Here is a 24,303-nt window from a genome sequence, read left to right on the forward strand (position 1 = left end):
CGTTTACACTCAAAATAGTAGTGATTTTAATTTCTCATGCCATACACGTAATTTCGCCACGCAAAATTGGCTTCGCGTCTGGTGTGATTGCATCAATCAAAATCAAGTCCTATGACAATGGTTATGAAAAGTTATTTTTCTGAAAAGATAAATCACGTCAGATTTGTTATTCTTTGAATTTTTTCCACCATCTACACTTACCGTACTTTACTATATTGAGAATTCATTTTTTTTAACTGGAAGATTCCACAAAACATGTTGGGCAATAATGTGTTATTGTTCATTTCTAGTTTCTCTATTGAAATGGTACATTGGAAAAAAGTGTTATAGCTACAATTAAACAATATTTGTATACAAGCAAGGGAAAATTAAGTTTATGAGATGGTGTCTGTCGCTTATGGCTATTAACAAGATTTATCAGCCAACTCTGCAGTTTATTCGACTCTACCAAGAGCACTTTTGTTTAACGTACCACAACTGAACTGTTGTGTTGTTTCAACAACAAAAGGTACAAAAGGTCCAATATACCCTCTGTACATACCTGTCCAGTAACAGACAAAGTTAATACCTAGCTAATGAACACTGTCGAGCAGTCAGCAGCTTACAGTAAGAGCCAGTTATCCCTCAGGGGTTGGTGGAGAGCAAAGCAGAGCAAAGAAAAACAAAGGTTTGTTGGAGATGAGCCTGTCATTTAATGTCGATAATTCTTTGCAGAGCTAAATGCATGCATGTTTTTATTTTGTCACATGGTAAGGTTTAGTTTGAAAGTAGCCTCAAGTGTTTCTTCAGTAAGCACACGTCTCTGTCCTCCTGCTATGGTTCCCTTTTGACCTGCTGTCTAATTAATATAATGTTGATGTGGAGAGTAATGGCCACAGCTCATGTCTAGAAAACAGATGGATGTTTTGTTGTCAAGCAATTTAGACTCTGCTGTCACACACACACACACGCACACACACACGCACACGCACACGCACATGCACACGCACACACACACACACACACACACACACACACACACACACACACACACACACACACACACACACACACACACACACACACACAAACACACACACACACACACACACACACACACACACTCCAGCCAGAATCCTTTTTTTATTGCTTTGTTGTGTTACCGGTGGATGATTTAAAGCTGAGGATGAGGTCATCCTGCTCATTGTGGTTACTAAATTGTTCCTCTGTCCATGTTGGTGCTATTAGTAATGGAGTGTGACAGAGGTTATGATGCTGTACTATGTTAGCCATGAGCACACTCAGTGTTTCTGCCGTCCTCCAGCTGTTCCAGCTCACTCTCTTTCTTCTTCTTTAATGAGCCTGTTTGTTGGACCGATCCAAGCCCAGATCTGGCATTATTTTGCTTTCAATAACTTTTTGGAAGCGATAATTTGGCTAAGGACATTTATTCATTAGTCTTGTAGGTTTTCGCTTACAAAGCCATGTGTTCCAAGCAGCAGTAATTATGGTTTGTTTGGAATACATAGAAGAAAAGCACTGTTTGTATTTGCAGTAAAACAGGCCCTTTGGCTGACCTGACGCTGCTAGAAAAACATTTGTATTTCTTGTTTTTAAATGTGTTACTTGCAATGGCGGAATGTAACATTGAGTTTAATGAGTTTCATAAATTTTATTTTGAGGTACATTTGACTTCAGTCTTTCCCTTTTATGCAACTTCTACTTGTACTCCACCACATTTAGTGGTGCTTTTGACCTTATACATCACTGATTTGAAGGTTTTATTTATTTAAGATATAAAATGAAACAAAGTCGTGCAAGAAGAAATAAAAAAAAAAAAATTGTGCAAGAGAATAGTGCAAGGGACACAATGGTGCATATACGTTCAGAAATGAGTAATATTTGTTAATTTGTTTAAAAAACATTACTACTAATCTACCTGATTATCAAACCAAAAAAATTAGCTTCACTTTGACAAGTTACATTAAATAACTTTTATATCTAAACTTTTAAATGTATTTGTTAGTGATAAAAAATAGAGGCATTTTGACAATAACTTATTAACAAATACGGTTTTACCTTGAATACTTTGAGTACGTCTTGTTGCGGATAATACTTACCATACTTTTACTTAAGTAACATTTTCAACTCAGGACTTTAACCTTTAATGGAGTGGCCTGATTATGTTTTTGTGTAGTTTGGGATCTATAGGTTTTTGTGCATGTTAATGGTCTGCAAAGGCTAAAATCCCTTTGTACCCCCCAGAGGGAGTTTCTCTCAGACTGTTACATCCCTCATGATCGTTTTAAAGTGTGTGGTTAAACTGTCTAAATGGACCGCCAGGCATCTGGTGTCACTTCAGTCTGCAGTCCGGATCCCTCCTGTTCAACAGGAAAGACTTTATTGACAAGGGCACATGTTAACACAGATTAGCAGTGTGCAGCCACTGAACTGGTAAATTCAATCAGAGTAGTTGCATATGTTTAAGCTCTAAGCAGCCTTTGCCTTTCTCCTTAAATAAAACTCCAGTCAGTCTCAGGAATCGTGGAGCTGGAATGACCCCGTAGTCAACACGACACAGGCCAAACCACATGCGTTTTATGACCTTTTTTTAAAATTAAAAACCGAAATATCCCAGCCATGTAGATGTGGCCCAATTACATTTCTCTGCCCACATGCACAAAACAGTCTGTAAAGCCTCAGCAGGGTGTGAATGTCAGTGTTTCCCCTAGGATGGAGTCATAGCAGCGGTGCTAAGGCACGTGGGCCCAACATAATTTGAGCGCGGAGCGCGTGGATTTTTTTTAGTGTGTGCGCGTGCGAAGTGCGCCCCGCCAATTTGTTTCTATGTGTCGGCCAACACAAGAAAGGCTCTTGAGGCCTAGTACCAGGGCCGGTTCTAGCCAATTTGCTGCCCTAGGCCAGATTTTAGGTGAGATTTTATATATAAATAATAAAGGAAAAACCACTACAAAAGACAAATACACTACATCAGGGGTGGCCAACCCGCGGCTCTCGAGCCGCATGCGGCTCTTTGCCTAGTTTAATGCGGCTCTTCAGTTCATATCGAATTTTATATGTGTGAGTTTGGGGGAGAGACACTGACTCCTGACTAGTGTTGCACGGTGTACCGATACTTAAAAGGTACCACGATACCCTGCCGTTAAAAACGTTACGATTCCTCCGTTTCATTAGTATCGGTACTTTAAGAATGACGGGGGAAAGTACTCCGGTGAGAAAGCGCAGATTTAATAAGAGCCGTGTGTGTTCAGCGCTCTGCTTCCACTCCCTGCACTGCAGCCTTGCCTGCAGTCCCTCCCCTCTCAAGCACGCTCAAGAGCCTCCCCTCTGTCGTGCACGCGCTAGCTGCCAGAGCATTTGAGAAAACGAGAAGCATGGCTGCAAGTGGAAGTGCAACTGCCGCTGCGCCTCGGCTTGTTGACAAAAAAGACGCCAGAAGTGAAATGTTGATATTTTAGCTATACCTCTGACAGTGAGGGCAAGTCTACGGACACCACGAGGCCTGTCTGTAAGAAATGTATTAATTTTATTCAATACGAATTCTTGTCATTTATTTTATTTATTGTTCTCATTGTTTAAAAGTTTGTGTTATGGTTATGGTTCTGGTGTGAAATAAACAGTGTTGGGTGTAACGCGTTACAAAAGTAACGGAGTTAAAGTAATATATTAATTTTTCCTGTAACGAAGTAATGTAACGCATTACTAATGAAATGTGGGTAATATATTACCCGTTACAATGCTCAGTAACGCAGTTACAACACATTTTAACCCGAAATTAAATGGTGTTTTGTTTTTTAAGAATGTACTAACATAGCGAGACATTCCGACACCCGACAAATTGTGTGGGTAGATTAGTAAACCTGGTGTTTACCCTTCAGGCTTCGCGTCGAGATCTTCGGGGAAGTTCTCAAAAAAGAGAACGTAGCGAAAAATACTAACAACAAATTGTGTCAGGTGCGCGTGACCTGCTCCGCTGCGCGTGCATCATTTCCAAAGTGCTTCCACAGCAGTGACACACATCTGATCTGTGGATAATCATTTATACGAAAATGGTTAAAGCAACCATCACTAAACGCCAGCAACACTGCATCTACTGCAGACAGTAGCAACAGGTCAGATGCGGACATCACGTTACCCTCCGTTGTGGACACTAGCTTACTCCCGCCTGACTCACCGGCTCCGGAGCAGCAGTCTTCGTCGCCCGAAACTACGCCGCCCCTCTGCGGCCCGCAGGTGCCAGGTATATCTAAACAACTACCCGCCTGTACAGTGGGGTAAGGCAGTCATTTTGCAGCTTGTGGTATAAAAATAGACAATGGCTAGAATATTCATGTGAAAATAGTACCATATTATGACATGCCTGTAGAAATGTTGGGTCAAAAAATAATGCATACAATAGCACAGATGCCTTCACCACGAATGGCTACAAAAATATCTCATATCCCAAGCTTATTTTCAACGAGCTGATGTTGCAGCTGAAATGTTCTCCAGGTCACAAAGTCAACCTCACATGATGATGTGATACCAGTTTTCAAGCACAGTAAATATTCTCTTCCCAGCGTATATGATGGGACCAAGGTGATGATGTAGTAGGATACATGGTTTTAATAATACTTTTGCCTTTCAATGTTTGCCATTTCAAACCATGAGCATGGTTTAAATAATATTTGCCTTGATTTACAATATGTTAAGCTTCATTATAGTCCTTGACAGCGGTCTGTACTGCTGTATTAACAACGTGTCACATGTTAAGAATTTACAATCAGTATCGAGTATTCAACTAAGCCCTGTAATACAAGTTGTTAGTAGCCTTAAGGGCCTACACAGTTGTTATGCTATACCACATTGCCCTTCACTGGATGCATAATGAGCTGCACTAAACTACATTTTAGCATTTAAAATACCTAGCTATTCTTTTGCGGTTATTTTGGTGAAAGTAACTAAAAAGTAACTAAAGTAGTGTAACTCATTACATTTCAGAGACAGTAATATTGTAATGGAACTTATTACTTTCAAAAGAGACTAATAAGTAATATGTAATATATTACATTTTGGAAGTAACTTGCCCAACACTGGAAATAAAGCACAATAATTACATTTAAGACTGTTTCCCTTTTTTTAAGAAAAGTATCGAAAAATAATCGGAATCGCAATTCTTGACTTGGTATCAAAACCAAAATGTTGGTATCGTGACAACACTAGCCTACTCCAGGAGCCGTATTCACAAAGGATCTTAGGGCTAAAAGTAGCTCCTAACTGGCGAATTTAGGAGAAACTCCTAAACATAATGGGCGTGTCAGTCTTAAATTTAGGACTCCTAATTTTATTCACTAAGAGCAATTCACAAAGTATTTTAGGCCTAAAAGTAGCACCTAAGTTTAGGAGAGCTTAAAAGTCCTCGAGAGGACTCCTAACTCAGTAAGACCTATTCACAAAGAATCTGAAAATGGCTTCGAGACTAAATGTTTTGGAGACAATGGAAGACTGTGAATTGATCAAGAGATATAGGCTAAATCGTGAGGGTATCAAACTTGTTGTGGAATTAGTGCGGGATGCAATAACATCCCCGACTAACAGGAATAACCCGATTAGTCCGGAAATAAAATGTTTGGCAACACTACGATATTTAGCAACAGGGAAAATGCAACTTTGCAATGCCGACGATTTAGGGATATTGCAACCATCAGTCAGCCGTGCCATAAACCAAACCATCAACGCGCTCTCTAGACCACATATCATCCAACAGTTTATCCGGTTTCCTTTGGACAATCAACAACTACACAGGATCAAAGCCAACTTCATGGCAATTGCAGATATGCCCGGTGCGGTCGGTGCTATCGACGGGACGCACATAAAAATAATTGCGCCATCAAAAGATGAGGACGTGTTCGTCAATAGAAAGAAAGTAAATTCCATCAACACGCAGATTGTTTTCATTCATCATGATAGGGGGACTTGAACGGCGGTATGGGCTGTTATTGAAAGTGTTTAAGTGCTGGAAATATGCTCATTGGATAATAGTTTGCAGGGTGCTTTTAATTGCCCCCTTGATTTAATGCAATTTACGTATTTTTATTGTTTGCGCTCTCTCTTTAACGTGCATATACAACGTCATTATCGTGGTCTGCACAAACTTGTCATCATGCGTGTATTCTGCTAACTGCACTGTCCATAACTATTTGATAGGAATACATTTCTAGCCTAGGCTATTTCCTTGTTTTTCGGTGATTTAGTGGGCTCGTTTGTGGGATGTTGCGGATGAGTTTCACCGAGACCGCCTGCTCTGAACAACCAATCACCGTACTGACCGCTTCTAAACTCATGCACGAGAATCGACGTAATCCATAGCAACGGCGCGTCACTCTTAGTTCACTCTTAGTGATTTATCCTTAGTATGAGTAGGTCTCAGCGGCTTTGTGAATAATTTTTCGGAAAAAACTCCTACGTAAAATGTTTTAGCACGAGTTAGGAGCACTCCTAGCGGTAAGATAAAATGCTTTGTGAATACGGCCCCTGATCTACAGTAGTGGGTACAACTATAAACACCAATATGAAAAAGATTGGTTTACATTTTAATAATCAAATAAGTATGTGAACGTAACCAATAACCCATAGTCAATAACAAATAAATGTAACGTATTTAATTTTTGTTGTTCATTTATATCTTATTTTACTTAGTTAACATTTATTTATGTATGCATATTTTTGTATCTCTCCAACTTTAAACAATATTTTTGGTTTACTGTCTATAGTATACATTGGAATGATTTCAAACATGTTTTTATTTATCCTAATGATTATAAAGGAGTGCCTTGGAAGAGCCAAACAAAAGTAATAATAAAAATTAAAAAAAATTATGCAAAAATGTGCAAAACAGAGAGGAAAGGACTTAACGGTGTTTCGCTCTTAAAATAAATTGTTAGCATGCCCGACTACCAGCTTAATATTCATGATTATTTATAAACATTATAAGTTCTCCTTAAAAGAAAATGCTACTAGTTACTAGTTAGGCCAAGGAGCACATCATAGAGTTGTGCAACGATTACGCATTTATGTAGGCCAACCTGGAAGTTAGCATCTCTGCGGCTCCCCCGACAAAAAGCAATAGGATTAGCTTGATGATGTTTAGAAGTCTAATGTAGCCACTTGTTAGCATCGCTTTTGAGAAATGTAAAAGCTTCAGATATTCACAAGTTGGGGTGTTTATAGAGATATTTTATGTCGTGGAACAAAACATGAACATATCTTCAAGCTGTGTTCACCACAGACCTTATTTCACGTCTTTAACTACTAAAAACACTTTCAAAAACGTTGACTTCAAGACGAGGATACCTGGAACTCATTTCCTGGACCCCTCTATTATCAAACTGATAATATTGAGACAACATTTCCATCTCTGGACTTCCCTCCTAATTTCTTTATTTTCAGCCCGATATTATGAAGAGCCATTAAGAGCATATTTAATAACTTTTGAAAGGGCTCTGTATGAAATAACTTTGACAATTAGTGTGCCACAAGTATTGTAAAAAACTGCGTATGTGCTGTTTACAAACCAAAGCTTGAGTCAAGGGCAGGGCGTAGAACACGGTGAATTATGACTTTGTTGAATCTGCTTTATTTTGTCATCGCTTCTAATGCTCGGCTTTTGCTTTATCCTTTGAAATGTAATGGTGCTATAAATAGTGTTGAAGTCTCTCTCTCTCTTCTTTGTTTTCTCCAGGTCAGCATACCAAACGACTCCAGCTGTGTTGAGGAGATTTTGCGGGTATGTACACACACACATACACACACACACACACGGAGTAATTGCACTGATTATCAGCTGTTTTCTGTTTGCTCACAAAGACCTTCGTGTCTCTCTGGAGAGTTTGATGTTTGGAAGAAAGGGCAGGAGGGGGGGGGGGTGAGGGGAGAACAAGAGAAGCAGAGAGGGGGGAGAAGGAGACATTTTGGCTCAGGTCAATGATTATTCAAGTTTTTGTATTTGTCGGATGACTTCATGTATAAACATTTTCCACAAGGGTCTCTTCCTCTCTCTTTATGCTTCCTTTCATATATGCATTTCATTACAATTACTCCACAAAACATGTTTTGCCCTCTTTTAGTTTTGTTAGTGATCCTTTAGGGTGTTTCTTTATATTAAATTCCCCGCAAATCTTCTTCTAAAAGCGAGGACTTTCTCCAACAATGTGAACTTATCTCTTTCTTTCCTCTCTGTATTTCCTGTCTCTCCTCTCTTCCCTCCGTCACTCACCTCTTTCACCAATCAATATGCCGGCCAACAGGCTGTGTGACAGATAGTGTGTGCTGCGAGCTGCATGAAAAGCCTTTGTCAATAATATCGGTGCGCCATTGTGTGGTTTTGTAGCCGTGTCAAGTGGAAAGATCAGGGAAGTTGAGAAAGTGAGGCGAGGTGAATCCGAGCGCAGGCCCAAGGTTCATTTTTTCCCTTTCTGTGACGGCACGGATACAAGTAGGTTGTCACAGACACATTGTTGTTTTGGATGTTTTTACTATTCAAGGTAACAGAGTGTATCAGACATTGTGTAGAGAAGTGAAGCCGCTCACACTCACTTTCAGCTTTCAAAGGCTATTGACTTTTGCAGTTTTTGGACCATTTATAGCGCTTTGTGATGTAATGGAAGAATTCCTTCATCTCTCTGCGTCTCAATTTGCTTACTTCTTCCTAACATTTGCTGTTTTAGTGGATAAGTCAGTGGCTAACAGGGGAAACGCGCTACAATGGCCTAACACATTTACATTAGGAGAAACGCACTGCAGCTTCAGATACGATGCAAACATGAAAACACAAATGTGCTAAAAGACATTTCAGTGAAGAAACATCTTTATGAAGTTTATAAAACATGTGCAGCGTTGACTAAAAGTTCTGCATTATTTCTGCAAATACAAAAAACTTCAAATAAAAAAACGCTGGTAGAAGCTCAAAAAACAACGGAAAAAGAGACACTAAGAAAAAGTGATGCACACAGCTGTGACTGGAGCACTTGTTGACGCTAGCTAACCCAGCTAACATACAGTATTCATGTCGAAATGAATCATGCAATCATATTTTGCAACAGTGACGGTTAGCCAACTTTATTAATAATAATCATCCCCGACCGTCAGCAAGCGCTCCGATCCCAGCTGTGTGCATCACTTTTCAGTGTCCCTGTTTCCGCCTTGCAGCGTTTTTGTATTTGCAGCGGTTTCTGCAGAGATTTTAGTAAACGCTGCACATGTTTCGTCAAAATTGCTTCATTAACATGTGTTTCTACACATTCGTGTTTTTATATTTGCGTCGTTTGTGAAAGTGCACTGTGTTTCTCCTAGTGGAAATGTTTTGGGCCGTTTGCATTTGCACCTGTCGGCCACCATATGTATAAGTGCTTCACAATGTGCTTCACAATGCAAAGTATGGCTTAATTCAGTGCACTATGAGAACCTGATTGGTGAACTCATAACGTTAAAAAAGTTAACATGCACAGAACACAGAATCAGATATGTCTTTCTGATAATAGAAATAAATAAAACCCTACCACCATTTAAGAAAATTCCGGTCCTGCCTCTAATGGACACTTGTAGGAAAACTAGAAAATGCATTTCCTGCTGAAAATGCGTGTGAATGCTGTACTCTGTGAATATTTGTGGCTGAATTTAGCTGAAAATGCAGAAAAAGCTGAATATTGTATTAGCTACTATCTGTGACATCACGCACTCTAAGCCTCAACGAGCTGCGCAATACACACTAATGTTAAAATCTGACGAAAGCCTCTTACCAAGCTCCAAACTAAGTTAAATATCTCAAAAAGTGTAACATATATGAGAACAAGTTTTCGAGCTGAATGTCTTGGGATCATTTTAAAGTTGGAATTAAGTCTCTAGCTGAAAGTATGTGGAAGGAGTAGCATTTGGCGCAAGGTGTAGGTAAAAGAGGATTTGAAGGTTCCTCCCATTGAGTTACATGTAAAAAAAAATAGTTTAAAAAGCTGAATATTTCAAAAAGTATAATATATTTTGAAAAAATTGTATGCTGAAGTTATTCGACGGCAAAATATTGGTTGAAATAATAATAATAAGAAGATTAAAGAAAAACAGAAGAACTATAGTGGAATGCTGTTGCACAGCATTCACACTAATGACGTATATGAGTTAAAGATAGGTGGTGAATGGGGGATGATATGATACATACAGTATATAACAAATGGCACACATTTAATTACAATTACAGGCACACACACATCAGGAGTGCCGTCTGTCAAAACACAGGAACTCTGCTAGCAGGGATGATGTCAGAGAAGAGTTTCATAGCAACACACAGTTTTTCGTCAGGACGAGTGCATTACGATGTCAGAGAGGAAAAAACACGCACATGTAGACTGGACCGAGACTCCTGAATCTTCAATAACATCTTGCTTCTACACACACACAAACGCAAACACATGAAACATGAATCATCTCAGGATATGAGTCATCTACTCCTGAGGGGGCGAAGAGAGGCATGTTGGGATATTGTGATGTCACTTAACTTTTAAGGCCCCTGACCCAGTGACCTGCTGTATGGCAGTCGTGTGAGTATGAACATGTGTGTGTACAGGTTTTGGAAGTAATGGAACACATGCAACTGGAATATCTAATCAGAATACCAAAAAAACAGTAACTGAATTCCCTTACAGTTACTGAAATAAAAGTGTAAAAGAGGACAATTAATGCTAATTTTCAGATTCATATTAGTATGTTGTGGCTTTACTGTGACATGTCTCCCTGCTTTAATGTTCAGAAAGCTCTTTATTGTTCTCATACTGCCTGTGCTGCAGCACCTCTTCTCACCCTCTGTCTGAAACCAGAGCCCAGTCTGCTCTGATTGGTTAGTTGGCCGGCTCTGTTGTGTTTCGCCAACCGCTTAGAGATGTCCCGCCTCTTAGCCTATCACGTACCATGTGTTGGAGTGCTAGCCAATAGATGTGCCTGTGTTACGTAGTGATTACACTATGTTATAAACAAGGGATTCCAATGGAGGCGATTCAGGCAGGGGGGAGTGTGTGGGAGACAAACACCCTCTGTAGGGAACACAGGGATTTTAGGCTTTGCAGACCATTTTCATGCACTAAACTACTTATATGACACACTACAGGGAAGTCAAACCCAAAAAGCATAATAGGGCCGCTTTTAAAATAATTGTGCAGTGGACAATTTCCCGTTATTTCCCAAAACTTAACGAAGAGTAATCAGATTATATTACAATTTTTTGCGAATTACATTCGGTTAAAGACTATATTTTTGTACAGGTAATTCATAATTGTAACAGAATGCATTTAATGTAAGACTCCCAACCCTGTGCATGCCAGTGTTAATGTACAGGTGGGGCCTTAAAAATAATGCAAATAACAAACAATAGTGCCTACATTAAAAATGTGCACCACTTCCCTTTAAATGCAGTATCATCTTTCCGCTGTTTGTGAGAGAGAGGAACAACCAATGTCGTACAGATGAAGAAGCTGCAGGACACACACACACACACACACACACACACACACACACACACACACACACACACACACACACACACACACACACACACACACATACATACGCTTATCTTGTTGACTAATTAAAGCTTGTGCACATTGAAAATAGTCTTCAACAGAGGAGACTGTGATTAGAATAATTGAAATGGGATGCTGCTGCTGCTGCTTAGCTGGAATGCAACCAACTGAAGTCAGCTTTTACTTTGGTAATTCCACAACTCTGCACTTAGTTCACTGTGAGTACACTGATCCCTGGTGGGCAACCAACTCCCCGTGCTCCTCTCAGTTTGTGCTATAAGTTATATTAAAGTCCACTCTGATGGGGACGCTTCAGCGCGGCCTTGATTAAACGCTGACTCAGCTGCTCTGCATCAGAGCGGTTGCATAAGCAGTCCCTTTGGTCAACTGTAGTCATTGTAATTCACCAGGTACTTTCCACATGAGGAAGAACTTACATTAACCGTGAATCCTCTGCTTTACTTAGTTTGTGCTACCAAATGAACTAAAAGGATGTGTATGTAATACAAATACTTGTGTGTTTAGGAGATGACCCACTCCTGGCCTCCCCCTCTCACTGCCATACACACTCCTGGGAAGGCTGAGCAGACCAAGTTCCCCATCCCAAACAAGGTTAGTGCAAGTCCTCTGTCTTTGTCCCACTACAAACAAAAGCTGTCTGCTAACATTAAGGCTTTATAGAGTGGTGCAAGAATGAGTTCTCAAACCCGAGAATGAGTTAGCATTTAGGCACTGTTGGTTCCTTCGTTTTAAACGTTTGTAGTTAGATGCTTGAAATAAGTTCTGTAGTTAAAACAAAAAGGTTTTGTTCTACAACATGAAATACGTCAGTAAATACCCCGCTGGTGAATGTCTGAAGCTTTCAGGTGACTTAAAGGGGACCTATCATGCAAAATGCACTTTTGTACCTCTTTTGTACATGAATATGTGTCCCCGGTGTTCCAGGGAACTCACCAAGTGTCAGAAAACACAACCCTCTCTATTTTCCTCCATACCCAAATCTCTAAAAAAGGGGCTGCAACGGATCTGATACAGACTGATCCAGATTTGAACACTGTCCTAACGTCAGGACGGTGGCGCTACGGCTATTGGTAATTTCTCCACCTATCAGGGGAATGAGAGGTTGGGCCATGGCCGGCCATTGCTGCTCGAAAGCGCTGGAGACGCTGTAGTACATATGCCAGGCCTGTAAGTGGCGCTTTAGTCTACCACAAAAGCAGCGAAGAAGACTTCCCTTGCATGGTTGCCGTGTTTGCCCTTCTGTTTATTCTCTCCGCTGTGGCTCTTTTTCTCCCTCCCCGAGGCAAGCGTTTGCGCCTCCTGCTTTAAAACAAATGAATAATGACTCTATATAATCAAATGTAGGGATAATGTGCAGCGACGCGGTCATTATGGGGAAAAGAACACCGTCAGGCTGATCAGGAGCCCGACGCGAAGCGGAGGGATCTAGATCGGCATGAAGGCACATCATGCAATGTGCACATTATCCCGCTTGGCCACATTCTCAACAAAGTAACGACATGACTCCCAATATTAATTGAAATGCTTTTATGGATTTAGAAAATTATTTTATTGATTTAAAAAATAGTTGTATGTATTGATTTAAATTGACATGCATCCGCTAAGAAAAATAGTCCGTTGTTACTGTTTGAACTAACGTAGCAACGGCAGGAAATGCTTCGATAGCGTTTTTGAGGAGCTTTTTGATTACAGATTTGAAAACATCGTTGCTTGCTTTAAAAGTAGCACAATTCATTATGTCAAACCTTGGAAATATATCCCTGCCCTAATGCCAAAGTAACTGGCAACTGAATATGTGTCGCCGTTTGATGTTTATGTCTGGACTGCAGCCGCTGCGTAAAAAGGAGAGTTTCTGCCCCATACTTCTCTTCTTACTTCTATAAGTATAAAACACGGAGGACGGAGATCTCTTTTTCTCCCCCTCTTCTCCCCGCTGCAGCCCAGCAGCTGATCTCAAAGCACGCTCCCCTCTCCTGCAGGGGAGCGTGGTCAGCTGCATCTCACAGAATCAGCCCCCTGCAAAAACAGCGCTGGAAAGAGCATATAGAGCAAAATGAGGCATGGCTAAAATGCAGGATCTGTTTGGTGTTTTGAAAAAAAAACTATATTTATATACTTTACTGTATATAGGTATGGCCCTACAATATATTGTTCAAATATTGCATGATATGTCACCTTTAAAAACGTTGTCTGCTAGCAAGTGACTAAATGAGACTACTAAATGTAATCATGCCAGCAATTAGCCGCCTTTAGCTTAGTTGTCGATGGTGACATGTAGTCATGTGACCATGATGTCGTTTTGCCTAATATTTGCTTTTCGCTTCTGATGATTGCATTCACGCTTCATCTATTAAGGGGATGTAAATATGTGGAGATTTGCCTGCAGAACAAAAGGAGTTAGTAACATAAACGTGTTAGCCACAAGCCTTACTTTCTGCAATATTCCAAAATCTAATGGAAAACTCCCATTGCTTCTTGTCGAGGAAGCCCTTGCAATGCTCATTCTGGTCCAGCCTACAACAATTAGTAATCTCTCCACCACTATATAGTATCATATTTAACCGAAAAAAGGTCATATTGACTTTTTTCAATGAAGTTAGTCTCTTTATATTTTAGGACAATGTTTTTTGGTATTGTGTTTAGATAATTGTAGATGCTAGTCTACCCTGTTATTACAACGTGCTTCCCTTTGTGTACTGCAAGTGGGAAAGCTGTATTTGATTTTGAAAGTTTACATGAAAACAAATATGGTTGGAAATAAAATATTTTAAAAGATAATAACGTATAGAGATGTACGGTAATGATTGCATCTATCCTTTTCCAATAAACGTATGCTTTAGGACTTTTGATGCACTGGAGTCTTATAAAACTAATAGTATATTAGTATTATAGGAGTGGCATAATCTTTAAGAGAGGGAGAGCAACTTCAATATCTGCTATATCTCTACCTAGCAAATAGTTGTTTTATTACATAATTATATGGTATTTGGCTGACGCTTTTATCCAAGATAATCCTTTATTTGATCCTCTATAGGGTCTTTGCAGTGTTACAGATAATAGATAACACTTAAAATAAAAACTATGGGATATGATATAAATATATAATATTGCACAATATAAGATATTGCTGCTTCATAATATTTCTGAATAAATATAACTAACTTTAAATGTTGTTATCTGCTTTGACTAAATCCTTCCCTTTATTAGTGCATGAGTCAGAGAGTGGAAAAAGGATGTGAAAGAGTTCAGAAACCTTCACTTGAACTCCCACACTTAAAACTAAGTGTTCCCTGTCTCTGAGAATCTTCGCTCTGCTCATTAGATCTGATCCATAAATTCATCGTGGCACTGATTGCTGTGATAGAATCAGATTACTGTTGCCTCACCCTGAGAGGTGGCGCAAGTGTCAGCCGATGAAATTACAATGTTAATGAAGTACTGCGTGTTTAATTCGCCTCCCTAATGTGTGTGTCCGCAGCTGAGAGGGAGTGGACACATCTCTGATGACAGGATCTGTACTGTGCCCACTATCAAAGACGGGCTTTCTTTATAGATTTCTTTCTTCATTTGTGATAAATGGCGTTATTAATCGCTAATAAATCTAATGCTTTATTGTCATTAAGTCCTTAATAAGAAACACATTTTGGGTTTCCAGCTTGGAACATTGTCTTTTTTTCTCTCACATCACTCTTTTATTTTACTCTGTCACCATCAGGTGCTGCCCCAAAGTGTAATTATAAAAGAAAATGTAACATTATATTTAACAATTTAGAAAATGAAACATTTGTGTATCTGTACAATTTATATATTTTGTGACCCACTCTTACCAAAAGACAAACTTCACCCACAGAGACTTGAAGGGAATAACGTTGTTGTACCACCCACGCTGTTTTCTTTTTCAACAGGTGATGTTTGGGAAGTGTAGTGCAGAAACACAACAACAGTAATCACCAAACACTGACTTGCAATAAAAGGCAACAACTTAAGAGTTTCCTCTTTTGGAGACAGGTGTTAGAAAAGTTTTCACAAAAGTGCTTTTCATATAGATATTCAGAGCATTTGTCACATTAAAACCAACATAAATGTCATAATCTATCTCTGAAACGGCAGCTATTTTCTGACTGAAACAGCAGGTGTTTCTCAATGCTTTTATGAATCATATTTTGATATGCGCAACGGCACATTGGTGGTGATTTTAAAGGAAATAGTGATTGTAAACACAGCAGCAGTAAATCTGACCCGGTACTTAATGAATTAGTTGACAGTGTTGTGGTGCTTTTACCCCCCGGCGGCGCGCTAATCCTGCCGGCGAGTTTTAAGAATGAGGTGAAAGCATTGGCGCGGTGGAGATGAGAGGATCTGAATTCTGCGTAATGGCATCGTTGCGCTGCTGTGAAATCAATAACGACATCTGTTGGTTTATTCATTCAACTCATCGCCCTCTGGCTCTTTCTCTCTCCCTCTCTAGGAGTCGCAGCATGTGACCTCGGGCTACAACACCCAGAGTAAGTTTCCCAGCATCCACCCTCACAAACTGCCTCTATGGTAATTAACACTGGGGAGGCCATAAAGGCAATACCACCCAGAAAAGAAGCAGCTTCGAATGAATTCGTAGCCACGGGAGCACCAAACCTTAGCTTTCATCTCTATTTGAACAAGTAAGCAGACAAACATGGTTTTACACACACGAATACATTGGTTCTATTGATTGAGGTTTGTTTTTTTTCTTTAAAGGGGCCCTATGAGGCACATTTTCAGGTTCATATCAGTATATAGTGTCTCTACTGGGACATGTCTCCATGCTTTAATATTCAGAAAGCTCTTTATTTTTCTCATACTGCCTGTGCTGCAGCACCTCTTTTCACCCTCTGTCTGAAACCAGAGCCCAGTCTGCTCTGATTGGTTAGCTGGCCAGCTCTGTTGTGCCCCTTAGCCTATTATGTACAGTCTGTTGGAGCGCTGGCCAATAGAAGCACAATTGTTACATAGTGATGTCTTTATGTCAAGAAGGTGAACAAAGGAATCCAATGGGGGTGTTTCAGGCAGGGGGGGGGGGGGGGGGTGGGGGGGGGGGGTGGGAGAGAAACTCCCTGTGGAGGGAACACAGGGAGTTTAGCCTTTGGAGCTCATTAACATGCACTAAAACCTTTAACACAATACAGGACAGGGAAAACCCCAAAAAAGCACAACAGGGCTTCTTGAAAAGCAGCTTGATGCTCACACATAAGAAGGTAGAGCTTTTTTAGTCAGCATTTACATTTTGCGTAGTGAAATACAGCAGAGGGTGATTTGCTGTTATTCATGGGCAATTACACATTTTGGATCATTTTGTCCCAAGCTCACACTTAAGTGGTGAGCTGAGCACAGACTGCTCAGAGTGCTGCTGTTACTGATAGCATTCACTCAGAAGAGGGAAATGTTCCCTAACAGTATGTTTGATTTCGCACTGCAGTATTCATTTATCATTATATAATATATATTATTTTGGTTTGAAGGCAAAAAACACTGATTGGGAAACACATTTTGTGTGGTTCAATTGACTCATACTGCCGCTAACATCTCACCAAAATAGAAGAGAAGCAGTAGGGTTCAGCCTAATATATAGGTTTATAAGAAAATGTGATAAATAACACAATACAGGACAGGGATTGGATTTTTATCTTCCTAGTGATTTCTATAGTTTTTCCATCATGTAGGAGAGTTTTTCAATCTGTGGCTTCTGATCTGGTTTCATTGTCTCGTGTTTTACATTTGTTTCATCTCCTGTCTGTTTTTTATGTATTTATGCTATGTTTTTATACAGTTGTTGATGTACAGCACTTTGTTCAACTCTGTTGTTTTTATATGTGCTATAGAAATAAAATGGATTGGATAAATATATCGTGATTGAAGCTAAAGTATATACAGTATGAACAGTACGTATAAACACTATGTTGAACACTAGTATACATGTTGAATATACCATTGAGGTAGCAGAAAGATATACAGTACAATATTTATACTATAGAAAGAATATAGATCAAAGTGGTTCTATTAAGCTCTTTGGCGTTTTCTTTTTTCTGTAGTGTCTTATATAGGTTTTGGTGCATGTAAATGGTCTGCAAAGGCTACAATCCCTGTGTTCCCTCCAGAGGAAGTTTCTCTCCCACACACTCCCCCCCACCCCCCTGCCTGAAACGCCTCCATGGTTCTCCTTTGTTTACTGCCGTAACATAATAACAATACTGTATTTCACTTTGTAATGTATTTATGTACACTAAAGCATGTTCTAAATGGAGCAACTGACAAAACAATACAAATTCCCCCTTCAGGGTTCTTATGGTCATTAAAAACCTGGAAAAGTCATGGAAATTCCAGGCCCTGGAAAAGTTATGGAAAATAATTGGTGAAAAAGTGTATGAACCTTGCCCCACTATAAGTAAAGTATTCTGTTTTGAAGACGTATATTTTGGCTAAAAACACAATAGTTGTCATAGGCTTGTTAAAATGACATACATGCTAAATTAGGATATTTCAACACATTGAAAAGATATTGAGGGATGGCTACCTAAACAATTATGTTCTGTTTCATAAAGTGATGTATAGATGACTCTAAACACTTGATAGAATCTCTTTTATTCTATTTATTTAGTATTGACTCCCGGGCATCAGATCATCAAAAGCCTAGTCTGAACTGCTGCTCTGCTTTTAACCCTCATCTTGTAGTGTTTTGAAATGTTTGTGATGTATATTTTCCCCACTGGCGGGTTTTTCTCTCTGATATAAACAGAAGAAACACAACATGACTAGAATATAAAACACAGTGAAAAGGTTTTGCTCTAAAAGTCTTTGTAACCATTTAGAAAACATTTCCCCTCAGTCTTTTTCAGGCAGTGCAGTTCAGTGCACGCTCTCTAATTAAATAAAAATGTAGCAGTGACATGTTTTCCAGCGTCACAACAGAATTGCACATCCACAGTTGTTATAGTCTGGATTCTTGTCAACAAGCAATCAACACACAAACAAAAACACATGCAAAACAGTGATGCTGGAATGTCCTCTGATGTGTTGCAGAGCGATGTACTGTATCAGCTAACAAGCCTGCTACGAAACCTCCAACTGCACCACAGAAGTCGTGAGTATCTCCCTCCCTCCCTGACACACACACACACACACACACACACACACACACACACACACACACACACACACACACACACACACACACACACACACACACACACACACACACACACACACACACACACACACACACACACACACACACATAAACAGAGAGTTTCTAACCCGCTGCTGCTGCTGCGTTTGCCTCAAGGTAAAATTAAGCTTGACTCTTGGATGAAATTCACTGCTGGTAGGAGAAAAAGAAGAAAAAGATTGTGTGTGGATCAGAGCGAGGAAAGTGCAGCTACATTAATTTAACGTGAGCCAGGAGCATATTGGAACATCTCTGGCCCCTCTCCACTTCACTCACACGGCTGTACAGCAGGATTCATTGCAGGGAGAGATTGTAAAAGGAAGAAATCTTGGCTTGTAAATACTCCTATCGACCCTGATTTATCCTGGTTTTGACCGCAGAAGACTTGGCTTGGCTTAATCCCTTAACCCTGAATAGCAGGGTTGGAAAACTCTCACGCATCTGGCGTGTGACACACGCTTTCACTCTCAATCTCACGCTCTCACGCTGCCCAAACTATTCTCACGCCAAAAACAAGAATACCGACGACTAGAAACGGTCTTGAAAACTTTTGTCACGTAGTGATCGTCTTCTCAATAGAACATCTTTGATAATGTCTTCTGGCCAATCAGAATCAAGTTAACGGCGTGGTTCTGTTGCAGGAAGTCCCGACGGAGAATACTTTTGCTGTAGTACATCTCTATATATCATATTACTAATATAATAACTAATATTACTATTACATTGTTATACTATATATACATCGATACAACATTACGTGTTGATAGAAATCAACAAGTAATGAAATAAGACCCCACGGTTTGATGATTGATAGGTGTGTGGGCTGTCTTTCATTTTAACACACAGAACAATGGGGGCTATTGACCCTTATCCACAATGTAAAGTAATTCACAAAGCCGCTTCCCTCTTCTCTCTGTGAGGAGCGGCAGGTTCAGCTTTCAGAACAAAGTAACAAAAAACTAAAATGGCATTCATTTTTTTATTTATGTCGTGTAGTAATAGATTTATTTATTTTTCTTCTCAAGAGAGTACCAGAATGTGTATTTTATGTTAGTATTTCAAAAAATCTCCTGTAGGAGAATCCCCCCAGACCCCCCTGCAGGGGTTGGGGTTTCAGCATGTCAACTCTTTCACCTGTGGAGAAATTGCAGGATTGTCTCCAGGTCGCCCTTTTTATTTACTACAAGACAAATGTGTCTTTTTATTTCATATATTTCAATTTGGATTGAGACAGGGAAATAATCTAAACCTCACGCGTGGCGTTTTACTGTCAAGGGGAGCGTGTATGTAATTACATTGCAAATTATGACTGATTTGAGCCCCACCATTGTATGGGTTAGCCCTACCATAGATTACCCAACAAAGATACTCTGGAGCCACAACTATCGACCCGTATTGCGCATGCGCAGATCTAAAATCCAGTAGAAATTATAAAAAAGTAAAAGTCTGCTGCTTATTGTTATACTAGGCCAGGGGTCGGCAACCCGCGGCCCACGGGCCGCATTCGGCCCTTTAAGCCCTCTGCTCTGGCTCCCTTGAGCTTAGACAAAAATAAGAAGGAAATAAAATAAAAGTATTTGTAGGACTATTTATATTTTGTTGCATGGTTGAAAATGTTTCGTATCTTGTATTTTGAGGTGATACTGTGACACATAAATAAAAAAACAAAACGGTTTTAATTAGGTCAACTAAAATATGCGATGGCCTACCTGCCTGTCAGCCTTCCATCTGTGCACAAACTTATCTCGTGGTCTCATTGATTATGCACGTTCGTGTGTGTTGGAGGAGGTCTGAAGGAATAGGCATATATTTTCCGGTTGTGTATTTTCAAATTCTAGCGCACTCGAGCTGGTTTCTCCATTCTTACCTACCCTACCTTTAACTCTTTTTAGGGTGCAGCTATATGTTTTATTTATTTCAAAGTGGGCCCATTTTAATAATATTTTTTTTCCTTCAAATGTGCAGAGGACTCCCCAAGTGCTGTGTTTAATTTATTTTAAAGTAGGCCTGTGTATTATTTTTAATTCTCCTTATAGGAGTTCTTTGTTTCTTATTAGAGGTTAACAGTTTTATATAATGTAATAAATAGCCTAATACATGCAAAAAAACTGTAGTTTTTGTCTGATATAACAATAAATACAACTTTATTAGCTATCAAGCTATGAAATATGTTTTGCGGCTCCAGACAAAAAAATATTTGGGAAAAAGGAGCAAAATGGCTCTTTTGGTCAAAAAGGTTGCAGACCTCTGTACTAGGCCAAAATAGAGTCAAAGAGTATATGAGAGTGAGAGTGTGTTAATTAATATATTTGGCGGTTTGGAGTAAGTCTGTAGATTTGTTTGTGTGTGTGTGTTTCATGTATAGGCCTCTCACGATAATTAATTTTGTTGGATACATTTTCCCGGAAATTATTGCGATAATATTGTCGGCACCGTTGTATGACCACTTTAGACCTGACATAATGATAATATATAATAATAATTCAAGTACATCCTTTCAAACTGCTAGTCACCGCCTCATGTAAATGGCAATTTATCGAGTTCATTTTTATTTATCGTGCGATATGTCAATTAATTGCTTATCACGACAGGCACACAATAAAACAGTGGAAACAAACATGTGTTTGACTTTCATTAGTGAATGAAACTGTGTGCCCTTTATAGTCTGTGTCCAATATTGTGTATTTGTATATATTGTATATATATCCTATACAGTATATATGCTAAGGTCCCGCTGCTGACACGATAGCAGTCATTTTGTGCGCATACAGTATGTGTATTAAACCCATGATATCAAAATCTCACTCCAGCCAGGTACCCAAAGTTGGCAACCCTGTGAATAGTGATTAGCAGTGCTTGAATTGGGCCGGTACTCACCGGTACGCAGTACCGGCACTTCTGATTTTTACCCATGCAGTACCGGCACTTCTTACTAAAATGCCGGTACTCAGCCGCCGGCAATATACGTATATATTGTAAACGCAACGCAGCGCAAATGTGGGTCTGACTCTGCCTCACAGAGGGTGACTGGCTGTCTACATGACGTGGCCTGCCGACATTGCCACTTTCATACAGATCATACTAATGCCCTCGATTGGTCTCTGTGTGTCATTCAAGCTCGGGAGGGTGTGTGTTGGTGTATGTGTGGCGCGAGCGAGCGAGAAAGCGCGCGCACCGGTTACGTGTATTGTTGTTAGCATCTGGTGCTAGCTAGCTGCGCTAGCGGATATAAGGAGCTGTTAAAACAACAAGGTGGAGGGAGAGTCCTTTGCTGTCAGACTGAGAGGCTGATAACTACAGCTCTGGTGAGGTAAATTACTCTCTTGATTCTTTAGATAGTTAACTTAGTTTAAGTTATCTCAGTGGGTCTCAAACGGTTCGGTCACCATTTATGTAAACACATATTTCCATTTGAGGGGGTAGTGATAAGTGAAATATGCATGAATAATACAAACAAAATGTTAACTAGGTGAAAAAAGGTAAGATAAACTTGTTGAGAGCTAAAACTAGTCTTTGCTGTTGCCTCAAAGAGGAGCAGGGGGGAGAGGAGGGAGACAGGAGAGGCCGATTCAGGAGCCCAGACACACTCACAACTATAAATGAACCAAAAACAAATAAATAAACAAGTTTCAATGTTTTTTCATATTGGATATTGTATGTTATTGATTATGGCCATGTACTTATGATTTTATGATTATTTAAATGTATACATTTTTGTTTCATATGGGTGTAGTCTCTTTATTTCCCCCTCAAAATGCACCAGATTGATGCATTTAAGTCCAACATTTAAAAAAAAATCTTACCGGGGGAGGTTGCCCCCGGACCCCCCTATAGGATTTGAGGCCCGGCCCCAGTGTTCCCAAATAGATTTGCATTTTTTTTTAAATAGTAACCCATCTCCATATGTTTATTTTTGCGTAGTAGATTTAAACTAGAGGGCTATCACTTTGTGCAGCAACGCTATTGACAAATAAATCCAGCAAAATGGCACAAAAAACTGGTAGTGGCCTCAGGGACGAGGAGTCATTTAACCAGCCAGCAGGAGTCAAGCTTTACTTTCTTTTATATCCATAAAGAAAAAGTAAATCTGTTTACAGTTGTTTCATTATGGATGTTGAGAGGTATCCATATATCTCTTCATTTTGCTCTCAAAGTGCACCAGATTGATGCATCTAACTTCAATATTTAAAAAAAAAAAATCCCGGGGGAGCATGCCCCCGAACCCCCCTAGACTAGAGGGTGTCAGGTCCACTCCCCACTTATAAAAATAGCACTTTCCCACTGCACCCCCTCTAATCTCAGATGCACCCTGAGTCATTTTGTTTAAGTACAGTGAGCCTTTCTAAAATATACAGTAAAGAGACAAACCCACCAGCATTATAGGATATACTATGACTTTGTGCCAAATACTTGTTGCTGATTTAGAGTACTGGCACCTTTTTTATTCCAATTCAAGCACTGGTGATTAGTGAATCATATCTTAGTAACTGTGACTATGTATGCCTTTAGCCTTTTCAAAATAAGACACACAAAAGGAATAGTGTGAGCAATTGATTAAACAGCGTGTTTCTTAAATGTAAGATGCAAAGGTTAGCATACCCAGCTAATATGCTTGTCAGAGGAGTAACATGACACTGCTACTGAATCTTAATTCAGATTCAACACTTTCTTTAGTGCACTGCTATATCCTGCACTGGTTAAATTTTGACCATGTAGTGTTGTCTGAAATTGCCCGCAGCTGCTGTGACTTGGCGGAAGTGACAATCACTACTGCTAGCTAGCTAGCTAACAGCAGTGATTGTTATCTTTCGCTGCAACAAATTATTACGGCCTGCTCAATTAATCTAATAAAAATTACCGAATGCTTCTTTTTGAGAATTAAATACAGAAAATAAGCTATGTGATTAACTTTTATTAGTTTAGTGGTCGCGGCTGGTGAAGGCATGATGGCGCCGTTGATTGCAAGAAGTTTCCAGCGTTTCGCACTTACCTTTTGACCGTTATAAGTGCCAATCCGGGTACTACTCATGGTGCATTTTGTCTTACTTTTCATTGGTACACAATTTAGACTTGTTTAGTCTTTTAGCTAACACATATTAAGCCTTTAATTGCATATATAAGAATACTATTATAATAATTAAGTCAGCTTGAAACATAAAAAAATCAGCCAGAACCCATTTTCATCCAAAACATTAAGCTGCTAATGTTAGCTCAGTCGGTTAGCTAGTATTGCCAGAGTATCTGCTAGAAGCAGTTGTGAACTCAGCCATCAAAATAGTATAGAAAGAAAGCCATGTTTAGCTTTAGCCTCTATCTTTTAGCATAACACATATCTAGCTGTCAAATATGTATTTTAGACTAATTTGACTCAAGTCAGCTGAAACTAAATAACACGTTTTTGGCTGCTAACATTAGCTAAATAAGCAAACTAGTTTAGTTTATTATCTGCTAGTGACATTTGTGATTTCAGCTAGCTAAATAGTATAGATATTCACCAACAACAAAAACAACAACGACAAAACCCCAGCAAACAGTCAGTTA

At 39.6% G+C, this 24,303-nt stretch overlaps 1 protein-coding gene across 2 annotated transcripts in view; it reads left to right on the forward strand.

The window, feature by feature from the left end:
- Nucleotides 1-24,303, forward strand: part of aff2 (AF4/FMR2 family, member 2) — a 202,161-nt gene that overhangs the window by 93,050 nt on the left and 84,808 nt on the right. For both annotated transcript variants that reach the window (XM_079672330.1, XM_079672331.1), the window contains exons 5-8: nt 7,721-7,765; nt 12,069-12,155; nt 16,033-16,069; nt 18,618-18,678. In XM_079672330.1, the coding sequence (XP_079528456.1) occupies nt 7,721-7,765; nt 12,069-12,155; nt 16,033-16,069; nt 18,618-18,678 (230 nt within the window). The remainder of the gene's footprint in view (nt 1-7,720; nt 7,766-12,068; nt 12,156-16,032; nt 16,070-18,617; nt 18,679-24,303) is intronic.

This window comes from Notothenia rossii (assembly GCF_949606895.1).
Source record: "Notothenia rossii genome assembly, chromosome: 3".
NCBI classification, from domain to species: Eukaryota; Metazoa; Chordata; class Actinopteri; order Perciformes; family Nototheniidae; genus Notothenia; species Notothenia rossii.